Source organism: Carcharodon carcharias, chromosome 13 (assembly GCF_017639515.1).
Source record: "Carcharodon carcharias isolate sCarCar2 chromosome 13, sCarCar2.pri, whole genome shotgun sequence".
NCBI classification, from domain to species: Eukaryota; Metazoa; Chordata; class Chondrichthyes; order Lamniformes; family Lamnidae; genus Carcharodon; species Carcharodon carcharias.
The window spans coordinates 23,804,257-23,816,573 of NC_054479.1; the positions used below are offsets into that span (position 1 = coordinate 23,804,257).

At 42.2% G+C, this 12,317-nt stretch overlaps 1 protein-coding gene across 2 annotated transcripts in view; it reads left to right on the forward strand.

The window, feature by feature from the left end:
* Positions 1 to 441: 441 nt before the first annotated feature.
* The window catches only part of ttc28 (tetratricopeptide repeat domain 28), a 775,554-nt gene continuing 763,678 nt past the window's right edge, over positions 442 to 12,317 (forward strand). For both annotated transcript variants that reach the window (XM_041202994.1, XM_041202995.1), the window contains exon 1: positions 442 to 602. In XM_041202994.1, the coding sequence (XP_041058928.1) occupies positions 576 to 602 (27 nt within the window). In that variant the 5' untranslated portion in view covers positions 442 to 575. The remainder of the gene's footprint in view (positions 603 to 12,317) is intronic.

Genomic DNA, 12,317 nt, shown 5'->3' on the forward strand with positions numbered 1-12,317 from the left:
TAGTGGGGCAGTGGAGGTGGATGTGGGGTATTTGATTGGGGTATTTGTGGCTGTGTATGGGAGGTTTAATGAGGCTATGCAAGTTGATGTAGGGTACTTGATTGGCTTTTGGGGTATTAGATGGTGTGGCCGTGTTTGGGAGAATTAATGGGGGCTGTGGATGTTGATGTGGGCTATTTGATTAACGCGGGGCTGCTTGGATTGGGATGTGTTCACTGGGGTTTGTTAGGGTGGGGGGCGGGGGCGTTGGGTGGTCGGCGGTAGTCTGGCAGCGCTGAGCGTTTGTAACACGGGATCCCGCAGCCATATCCGTTATATCGCGGAGCGCTAGAAGGGAGGACGGATCCTGGTGCCAAGGGGAAAAGTATGTGGAACAACATGGCGAACTTTTAATAAACGGAGGAAGGATCAGAGAGAAAGAGGGGGGGAGGGGGGGGGGGAAATCAAGGGAGTGAGAGACTCGACTCCGAGCCCAGCCTGTGAAGCTTTTCTCGGGAGTGGATGGCGATATTCGCCTGTGCTGGGACCGGCCAGTGAGCCCACACCGAGCCCCGAGCCAGAGAACAGCCAGCACCATGGAAGCAGACAGCAAGAGAGAGAAGGTGAGCATTCCCATTCCCCCCGCGCCAACTCTTTAACGATTTTTTGTTTCAAGGAGCGAATTCTATCCCTTTCGTCCCCCCCCCCCCCCACTTTTGAATTATAAAGAAATGTTGACAGAGGGGTGGGGCGATGAAATCTAAACTTTTGTCCCGAGTTTAACTTTTCCAAGTGTGGCTAATGTGCTTTTTAAAAAAAAAAATAGAATTCAGCTCGATTCTCCATCAATAATTGTTTTTTTTTCACGAGATTTAAATTAAAATACCGCATCTGAAGGCGCAGTTGCTCACTCCTCTAGAGCACAGGGAGATTGCTCTTACAGAACCAAGTTTTTTTTTTCCCTCTTGCTATAACAAGCCTGGAAAGGGAGTATGGGGCCTGTGAACACTTGAGTGCAGGATTCCTGCCATCGCCATCTAACAATCCCCAACTCATACAGCTACTGTAGTGATTACTTTTAACCCCGTGATGTACCCTGTTCCCCACCCCCCCCCCCCCCCAAGTATGTGCAAGATTCCCGAATCCCATCAAACGTTCCAGTGGAGAAAGTTTTGGGTGAGAGGAAATTACATGGGGCAGCTTTCTAACGGTTCCTTATTTTTTTTGAAGGCAGGAATGTTGTTCGCTGGAAAGTTGGGGGGGGGGGGGGGGGGTTGGGGGTTGGTTGGGGGAACCCAAAATAATCAAATCCTCGCATTCAAATCCACCGTCACTCAATATTGCGATATCGTTTATCGTTTTGCACTTCACACACACGTAAATCCCCCTACCTCGGAACTTGCTTTGTTTTTACAAACCAGTGACCGAAGAAACAAGAAAAACAAGGGTAGCTCAACCAGTCCAAGGGCCTCACTTATACTGATGTCTATTTTCTGTGCTTAAAAAAAACTATACACAAAGATTTATAACTGTCATCTGGTCCTTGCACCTCTCAAATCACCATTGGCCGTCTTTTAAATATATTTTACTTTTACTTCATGTTTATTTATTTGCGATGGGCAGGGGGTGCTGGAAGATGTTCTATGTAGTTAACACAAGGACTATTGTTAATGAAGTGAGAGGGTGCAGGTTCATACCTTAACGGTGCTCAGCTCATGACCTAACTTATACTCTATGGACAGGCAAACATTGATTGCAGGTCATGCAACAAGTGGGGTGAGATTGGAGTACAGCTGCACCTTAAGACTCCCATCATTGGTTCACCTCTGGGAATAGGTTACTGACTCTCCGCAGTAAATTATTTTGAGGTTGGGCAGACTGAAAAATAGGGATAGCTTAGCTCGAAGGGGGAACATTACCAATAAAAAAAATGACGCAATCGCCACAAGATTACAGGAAATAACTTGGCTATCATGTGTTATACATAAAAAAAACCTCCTACCCAGATGTTGAGAATCTTGGAAAAATAAAACAAATCTTTGCATCAGTTGGAATTAATGTCTAAGCAGATGAGGCATGTAATCTGTTTAAAGGCTGGATTTGTACCTTGTGCACTTTCTTAAAAAAAAATGCTGGACTCCAACTTGATTCTCAAATTCCCCCATAGTATAATTTGATTGTCATATGTAGGCAGACCCTAGTCAGGAGTCCTGCCATTTGCTATGGTTGTGTTTTAAAGCTGTGTTTCTGACCTTTCACAGGTCAGCCAAATCATTTGACTACACTGGACATTGTTTCATTACACATGTCGATTTCTTTACACAGTGACCCACAAAATGTGTTTGACAATGTTGTCAGGAAAATTATTTAACATTTTGGCACTGATGTATTTTGTGAAAATTTAATTAAACCAATATAATTTATTTAAGCCAGGTTAATTTCATGTCTTTGTGATGCCTTTGATTATCACTTCAAATTGCTCCTACCACCAGTGGCAGACCTGTATCCACTAGTATCTCACCTTAGTGTTTTAATGCTCAACATGCACTTTCCAGACTAGGTTTGTAAACTGAGTCTCAACTGCTGAGTGCTTTTCACTGTTCAAGTGGGTGCAATACAGAAATACCACCCTCATTGATTCCACTTGCCACCTTTAAATGCCCTTCTTCCAACAGAGAGTTTGGGCATGAAACCTGTTTTTCCGATTACTGTTGCTGATAAGCTGGTGACTGCAAATTTCTGAGGGCAGAAACTTGTCCTGTTAGGCATTGATGGTGGAAGTTGCTTCAATTACCTCAGCCTAGTGTGGGCACACTGTACAGGGGTACCACAAAACTTGGGGCACTTTGAAAGCTCGAACCTATTGAAATTGCATAGTTGAGAATTTTATTTGAATGCAGAATAAATATATATAATATATAGTATAAATATGAGAAGAGAGGCTATATTATAGACTAATGTAACTAAGGGCTTCAGGCGACCTTTACCTTTAGCTTCTGGTATTTCACTCAGTTTATTAATAAAGCAACTGTGTATTTTTTGTACCCAATTTAAGTCACTTTTTTTTCAACTTTCCAGTTGACTTTCAACGTTTTCAGTAAGCATAATTTTGACATTCCCTGAAGGATACTTGTGTGATGTTATTACTGCTTTCTTATAGATGCATTATTTTTGGCTGAATGGGGTGATTTTTGTCTCTAGTTTTGTACAACAGAGAGAATACTGTATAAACAACAAACTTCCATTCTCAGTTGAGACAGTTGAGTTTAAATTGTTGCAATACTACTTTAGGCACCAGAATGCATTCTGTCTCCCCTGAGATTTGAAGGGCATTTGTTTACCACTTGTACTTTTCAGGTAGTGGTTAGTAATGAGTTTTGATTGATTTGAACATTTTTATCATTTTTAGTGGGGGTGTGTGGTTGTCATCAGCAGACGAGAGGATCAGCAATCTTATGTCCTTGGATGTCACTTGCTATAGACACTCTTTCCTGACATCTTTGAGTCAAAGTTCAAATTTTGACCTTTTAACAGTGATGGGGCGAGGTGGTAGAGAAGAAAGCTCCAGCCCTACAGTTTTTGATTTTACATTATTAGTGGGGTTTATATAGCATCTTGTCACATCAAAGTATTTTGCATAATGAAGGGCAATGACTGTTTATGTGGGCAGTCTCTGAAAGCATTCTTCACCATGCAAACAGCATGATTTGGATTGAGAATGTTCAAGAACTGCATGTGAAAACTGTGCAATCAGACTTTACCACTAACATCTTTTTGATTGTCTATATGTTCCGGGATTCAATTTATTCCATGTGTTTGGAGTTAAATTCACAGTTAAATGGGTGAAGATGCCCCTATGTTTTAACCGTTCTGGGTGGTCTATGATTGCCTTTCACTTTGCTGCAGTTTCTCACGTTTTCATTTTTGGAAGAGGGGAAGAAATCATTGGTGGGTGGCATTTATATGATTGTATACTTCCTTTAATATGCTTTTGTTCTGTCTTGGCAGAAAATATGTCAAGAATTGCTCTTTGCAGTTTATAGGGAAGTCAGCATGCAAACTGCAATTTTCAACTGCTTGCTTGTAGGACCATCAATTGACCAAGAAGGGAATTACAATCTGAAAACTTGAGACTCCATTTTTAACTAAATCATTTTCACGTGTTATTTTAAGTTTTCACTTGGCATAGAAGCTGTACTTATAATGTATGGTTATGGACTGCTTCTTGTTCCTCGAGCAGCTCTGTGTTGATCCCTTGCTCAGTGATTGCTTCATTTGTTACATTACTGTACCTCAAGGACCAATTGTATTTGTTGCTGTAATGTTATCATTATCTTGGTGCTAGAAGATCTGTAATTAAGATGGAAACCAGATCCCACTTCTGTATGATCTGCCTTACAATGTTTAAACTGTGGCAGTAACACAACCATGTGTTAAAGAGTTAGCCATGTGTCGTTCCTGATCTAATCCATGGCTGCAATTATACAGAGCATTGATAAGACCGCACCTGGAGTATTGTGTGCCGCCTTTAGTCTCCTTACCTAAGGAAAGATGTACTTGCTAAAGAAGGAGTGCAATGAAAGTTCACTAAATTAATTCCTGGGATGGAGAGATTGTCCTATGAAGAATGATTAAATAGACTGGGCCTTGGTCTGGAGGTTATTAGCTATGAGGAGAGGTTGGAGAAACTCGGATTGTTCTCACTCGAGCGACGGAGATTGAGGGGTGACTTGATAGAAGTTTACAAAATTATGAGTGGCATGGACAAAGTAGATAGTCAGAAGCCTTTTCCCTGGGTGGAAGAGTCAATTACTAGGGGACATAGGTTTAAGGTGAGAGGAGAAAACTATAGAGGAGATGTGTGGGGCAAGTTTTTTACGCAGAGGGTAGTAAGTGTCTAGCATTCGCTGCCAGAGGAGGTGGTGGAAGCAGGTACGATAGTGGTGTTTAAGAGGCAGCTTGACAAATACATGAATAGGATGGGAACAGAGGGATATGGACCCCGGCAGCGCAAAATGTTTTAGTTGACAGGCAATATGATCGGCACAGCCTTGGAGGGCCGAAGGGCTGACTCCTCCTGTTTCTTCTTCTGTGCTTTGAGGATTATAAGCACGTACCTTTCTATGAATCTTTTAAGTGGATGCCCAACCCAGCATCCATCAATTCTCTTAAATAACTGCAACCTTGATGGATCAGAGATCAGTGTACCTATTTAGGAGCAGCTATAGCATAAAGACTGATCCCATCTGTAGTGAATTGGTTAATGTCAGCTGGGGTGGTCATAGGAGTGTAATGATATGCCTCAACACCTTTGGTTTAAAGAGAAAATCAGTCAGAGTTCCTGATCACTATTTCCTGCTGAAAATGTTCATGTATGGTCACATTTGGATGAGTTGCATGTTTTTTTTTGCGCCATTCCAGTGATTAAATAGCCTACCAATTCTCATTGTCTCATTTTGCACATGTACAGTAATCATTTGGGCCAGGTAAGCAATGGGTGCCCATGGAAATGTACCTCAGTAAGAAGTTAGAATATTCATGAGAGGATGGGAGGAGAGAAAAGAGAAACTGCCACAACTGCTCCTCATGATTTTCTTTTACTGTTCCCAACCTCCTCCTCTGACAGTGACACTTGCGTTCATTCTGCTTATTCATGATCTGACTTTGTCCAATTTCCTCCATTGCCTCCTCATTTGTACTTTACCTTGTCACCCAACTCTCAATGTCTAAGCCTTCTAGACTCTGCTCTGTTGGTACATCATTCTATTACATCTTATTCCACCACCCTGCCAACCACCTGGCCTCAGCCTGGCCTGACCATGTCAGCCCTTTGTTGTTGATCGTCAGAATTTGAGAATAAATGTTACTATTATATTTTTTTTTTCTTATGAAGTGAATGTGTAATGCTTTTTCTGAAAGGATGGTTAACCCTATTTTCAGTTCATTTGCCTCTCACCACCTCTTCCTTCTCTACTTGAGACCAAGTGCATGTCACCAAGTAGCAGAACTTCTCTAGGATGGGTTTTACAACAACAATTTGCATTTATAAAGTGCCCTTATCACAAAACATTCCTATGCATTACACAGGAACTTATCAAACAAAATTTGACATCAATCCATTTAAGGTGATATTAGAATAGGGGACCTAAAGCTTGGTCAAAGGGGTTAAGTCTTGAGAGGAGAGGAGAGAGGTAAAGAGACAGGTTTAAAGAGAAAACTCTAGAGCCTAAGGCCTAGGCAGCTGATGACACAACCACCAATGGTGGAGCAATTAAAATTGGAGATGCTCAAGAAGCCAGAATTGGAGGAGCACAGGGCTCTCGGAGCATTGTAGGGGTGGAGGAGGTTATAGAGATAGGGAAGACTGAGGCATGAAGCGATTTGAAAACCAGGATATAAATATTAAAATCAAGCTTCCAGAAGGTAGACAGGCTGTTCCATATCAGCACTGGTGGAATTCTTAAGAAGGAAATAGATCTAGACACAAAAGGCGTCAAGGGGTATGGGGAGAGCGCGGGAGTACTGTGTTGAGATAGAGATCAGCCATGATCATATTGAATGGCGGAACAGGCTCGAAGGGCAGAATTTTCTATGTTTCTATGCTATTTGATATTATAATGTACTCATATTCCTAATAACAGCACTGCTGAAATTAGGAGAGGAGCTCAGTAGAGTGCAGAGCATCAAACCTTTATGCTGCCAGGTGCAGACACTCTAATCACAATTGCCAACAATATTTTTAGATTACCGGTGCCACTGAAACGACCAGGTGCTAGGGGAACTGACAGTCGAGTCTACAGATCAATCAGCGATGACCCTGGTTATACACCATCTTTAGGGCTGCAGAAAAGCTGAAAGTCTGTCACTGTGCCCTTAAACACTTAAGTTGTGATGAATAAAATTAACAAGGGTCAATGATGGAGCAATTGTTTTAAATTGCATAGATGTTAGTTTTCTTCCAGATCATGTCCCAAATGGCAAGCAATTAAATTGGCACAACCATGCAACTGATCAGCAAATTGGAATGAGTGAGAAAGTATTGAAATAATCTGGATTTGAGCGAAAAGGAGTGTGATGTGATACTTTTTGACAGGTTTATTACAAGAAGGGGAGATGGAAAGAAGCCAAGAGGAGCGGGACTGGGGGGAGGTGGTGAAAATGACAGGAGAGCAGAGAGGCAACAGAGGGGCAGGCTGCAAACCCTCCCACCCCCAACTCCTTCAATAGGCAGAAAGCCTGATTTTATCAGAAAATAGTAAATGAGTCATGGAACCTTGAAAGCTTCTGTGTTTCCATGGTAATTAAGTGGAAAGACATCCTGCAGTGCTGTGCTAATTGGAGAGTATATATTATTAAACCTACTGAGAAAATAAATGCTCGAATCGCCCTTGCGAAAGGATAGCATTCAGCTTCTATTAAAATCATTCTAACTAATTTGCCAGTAATTTATTAAGTATTCCACGTTTAACAAGAAGCTCAAATTCTGTAGAAAAATGGCAGTGAAACCCCACTGTCGCAAAGTTCCAGAGGTCTCAGGATTGCTTTGGCTTTTCTGTCTTGCACATTGAAGCTGGATATTTCATTTCTCTCCTTTTCCACTTCCCTGTCGATTACGCCTGTTCTGCTCTCAGCTGTCAGGTGAAGTCCATTTTTTGGTGGGGCTTGAGATGAAGTGCTTTAAACCACGTTTGATCTCAGTTGCAGGGTACATTCCTCTTAATACAGAGAATTTGAGGCTCTGGCTTTACCATGTTTTGAGGTCCTTTGCACACCTGGGTGAGAAGTTGCAGTAAACAGCTTCCTACTAATTTTCCAGTAAACCTGCAATATCACTCAAGTCTTGAACCAGTTAACTACAGCTTGTTAAGGTTTGGTTTTGAGAAGGGATTCGAATGTACGTTTATACTGAGGTTTTGTTTTCTGTGTGACTGCTGCAGTTCTCTGTATTAAAGGTATGTACCTGCTGTCTCTGACAAGACTGTTATTTATGAGTCCGATGACCTTGACAGATGCAATAGTAAGCCACAGCTATGGTTCATGATGTTGCTGCTGTTCAGGCTTAGTGATGAGCCAAGGACATGACATTGACACTGAACTGCCTCTTTCACTAGCTGACTACCAGATTTATATTCATTGGCTGAATATTTCAGATACCAACATCTTGCATGTGAATATTGCTGAGTTCTTATTACAGGCTTTTAATGGCTGAAAATTGTTTGTCCCTTGAAGAGTAGTAGAAAGCAGCTGGTACTTGTTAACAAAGTTGTGCCTGGGTGGGTGTGGGTGGGATATCAGAAATCAGTGTTATGATCCATAATATAAATAAATGACTTGGTTTTGGAAACAATGAAATTTAGTCGAATGTGCAGACAATACCAAACAGTTGATTCTGAGGAGGTCGCTCTGGAACTACATACATAGGAACAAACAAACTAGGAGCAGGAGTAGGCCTTTCCGCCCCTTGAGCCTGCTCTGCCATTTGATAAACTCATGGCTGATCTGATTCTGGCCTCAACTCTACTTTCCTATCTACCTCCTACAACCTTTGACTCCCTTGTCAATCAAGAATTTATCTAACTTGGCCGTAAAAAATATTCAATGACCCTGCTTCCACTGCCATCTGGGGAAGAGACTTCCACAGGCTAATGATCCTCTGAGGGGGAAGAAGATTCCCCAATCTTTGCCTTAAATGGGAGAACCCTTAATTTTATACTCGGTCCCCTATTTCTAATCTCTCCAATAAAGGGGAACATCCTGTCAGCATCCACTCTGTCCATTCTACTCAGGACCTTATATGTTTCAATAAGATCACCTCTTATTCTTCTAAACCTCAAGCAATACAGGCCCAACCTGTCCACCCTCTCATCAGAAGATAGCCCCTTCATCCCAGGAATCAGTCAAGGGAACCTTTGAACTTCTAATATAATTATACCTTTCATTGAGTAAGGAGACTTGGGCTTTCCTTCACTGTCGCTGGGTCAAAATCCTGGAACTCCCTTCCTAACAGCATAGTGGGTGTGCCTACATAACAGGGATTGCAGTGGTTCAAAAAGGCAGCTCAGCACCACCTTGTCAAGGGCAATTAGGGATGGGCAATAAATGCTGGCCTAGCCAATGAAGCTCTTATTCCATGAATGAATAAATAAAGGAAACAACAGTGCTGTTAGGGAGGGAGTCCCAGGATTTTGACCCAGTTACCGTGAAGGAACGGCAAAATATTTCCAAGTCAGGGTGGTGAGTGGCTTGGAGGGGAACTTCCAGGTGGTGGCGTTCCCATGTACCTGCTGCCCTTGTCCTTCTAGATGGTAGCAGATGTGGGTTTGGAGATGCTGCCTAAGGAGCCTTGGTGATTTTCTGTAGTGCATCTTGTAGATGGTACACACTGCTGCCACTGTCTGTTGGTGGTGGAGGGAGTGAATGTTTATGAAAGGGGTGTCAATCAAGTGGGCTGCTTTGTCCAATATAGTGTCAAGCTTTTTGAGTGTTGGAGCTGCTCTCATCCAGGCAAGTGGAGAGTATTCTATCATGCTCCTGACTTGTGCCTTGTAGATGGTAGACAGGCTTGGGGAGTCAGGAGGTGAACAGGATTCCTAGCCTCTGACCTGTTCTTGTAGCCATGGTATTTATATGGTTAGTCCAGTTCAGTTTCTGCTCAACGGTAATCCCCAGGATGTTGTTAATGGGGGATTCAGCGTTGGTAATGCCATTAAACATCAAGGGGTGATGGTTAGATATTCTCTTGTTGGAGATGGTCATTGCCTGGCACTTGTGTGCTGCAAGTATTACTTGCCAGATCATTACCCTGGGTCTCTTGATTACAATACCACTATGCCACCACCTCCCCCAGCGTGGGCCTGCAGAATGTTGACTGAATCAAACATGGACCATTGGCACGGATGCACAAAGGAAGGAAAAAGGGCAAGGTACACCCTTAAGGAATGGCATAGGAAAAGTTTGGGATAAAATTGAAAGATCTCTGGGTTAGTGCAGACTCAATGTCCAACATGTCCAACCTCTGCCAAGCAGCAGTCAACAAAGCAAATAATGCTGAACTATAGAATCAAAACAGTAGGATGTTCAAAGAGTCTGTGCACAAGCTGTTTAGTGCTGTGGTCAGACCACACTATTACTCAAAACAAAAACAGAATTACCTGGAAAAACTCAGCAGGTCTGGCAGCATCGACGGAGAAGAAAAGAGTTGACGTTTCGAGTCCTCATGACCCTTCGACAGAAGGGTCATGAGGACTCGAAACGTCAACTCTTTTCTTCTCCGTCGATGCTGCCAGACCTGCTGAGTTTTTCCAGGTAATTCTGTTTTTGTTTTGGATTTCCAGCATCCGCAGTTTTTTTTGTTTTTAACACTATTACTCTGTTGACAGTCTGGACACTGAGACATGAGGAAGGGAGTTCAGGGAAGAGTGACTAGGTCGATCTCTACTACTGGAGGTCTGAGGAATAGAAAAGGCTGTTTTCAAGTTTTGAAATGAGGTAGCTGAGAGGTGACAGTGCTGAGATTTTATAAAGTAGAAAAGATAAAAATAACTAAATTGTGATAGTTGGTTAAGGGGACATATGTTTAAACTAGTTAAAAGTAAAATTAGGACTTTAGTTCAAGTTCTTTAAATGTCAAAAATAGAGTGGACTTCTTAGAGGAAGCTGAAACGAGAACTGGAGTAATTTAAACAAACGTTGCAATGGGGGTCCTTCTCGATCGATGATCTAGGTGGACTGAATGAATTTTTCATTTCTGTTTATTGTGTGAAGTTATGGTGCCAAATCACTTGATTTTTTCCTCCAATTTTTTTTTTCTTTTTAACTGACTTTTACGATTTTAAATTGCTTCCCTATAACTGTCTTCTGTATCTGAATGCCAAAAGTTTCACAATTTGAAACCATGCTCCAAACATTCAGCTGTTGCGCACTCCTGCTTAGCTTGGCAAACGTTAGCAATCCCTAAACTTGGGTGAAGAGCCAAGACATATTGTGCAGCTAGAAGACCACCAAGGTTGGAAGGGGTAAGTGACAAGACTAGGCAAAATGCTGATTAGGTGATGATTTTAAAAAACTGTATATTCCACGAGGAACCAAAGAAAACTGTGGTTCTGGGCTCGAGCAGAAAACTATGTGATAAGTCTTGATTTCAGCACATTGAGGAGCAAGAACTTGGAGGATGCTGTATTTGAAGCTTAGAACCAACATGAGGAAAGTTCAGAGCACCACTGACCATGTAGTTCAGTGTTTTTTTTAATTCATTCATGGGATGTGGGCATTGCTGGCTAGGCCAGCATTTATTGCCCATCTCTAAAATTGCCCTTGTTCAGAGGGCATTTAAGAGTCAACCACATTGCTGTGGATCTGGAGTCATATGTAGGCCAGACCAGGCGAGGATGGCAGATTTCCTTCCCATAAAGGACATTAGTGAAACCAGATGGGTTTTTACAACAATTGACAAGGTTTCTTGGTCATCACCAGACTTATAATTCCAGATTTTTTTCCTGCCGTGGTGGGATGTGAACCTGGGTCTCCAGAGCATTACCCTGGGACTCTGGATTACTTGTGCAGCGACAATATCACTGCACCATCGCCTCCCCCTCACCTTGAAGTGTACATTGTTCATTGGTTTGTGCTTGGACTTCCATCCATTATACACAGCTGCATGATTTATCCCAGAAATATGGTGATTGTATGAAACATGCTAGCAGAAAACTAGCACAAGGAGACTATTGGGGAAAATAATTAAAATCTGCTGTTGCGACCAGATTCGCTTGACAAGTTCTGCCTTTTAAGATACCAGTAGTAGAAATTTAAACCAGAGTGGCAGGATAAAGCAGCTGAAATTGCAGCTTGCAGCATGAACGAAGTGCAAATACAGCTGATACTCAGTTGATCCAGGCTCTCCAGTTTATGATTGCAATGCACTCGCTCAACTAAATCTGGCAAATCCCTGAACTTCAAATCAAGCCAGTCGCTTGCACTGAATGCTAATTGTCTCCTTAAGGTAGCTGGTTCCCTCTCCCTCAGTGTACTGTGTTGGGGAGTTTTGTTAATTTTCAAATATATGCACAGCTTCGCTAAGGAAGTGAAGGGAGTTGTCATATTTCATTCCCCTCAATCTATATTATTATTATCATCATCATTATTGGAGGCACTTCATGCTGTCACTATATCCTGTCCTTCAGCACTTTCTCCTTTAATTGCTTCATCTTGTTATTCCTTCATATTTACTTCAAAAATCGCCCCTTTCTAAAAAAAAACACATAGGGCAGAATTTTCTGCCTGTCGGGCGGATGGGCCCAACCCAATCTCCAGCGGGTGGGGAACCGATCCCCACCAGAGAA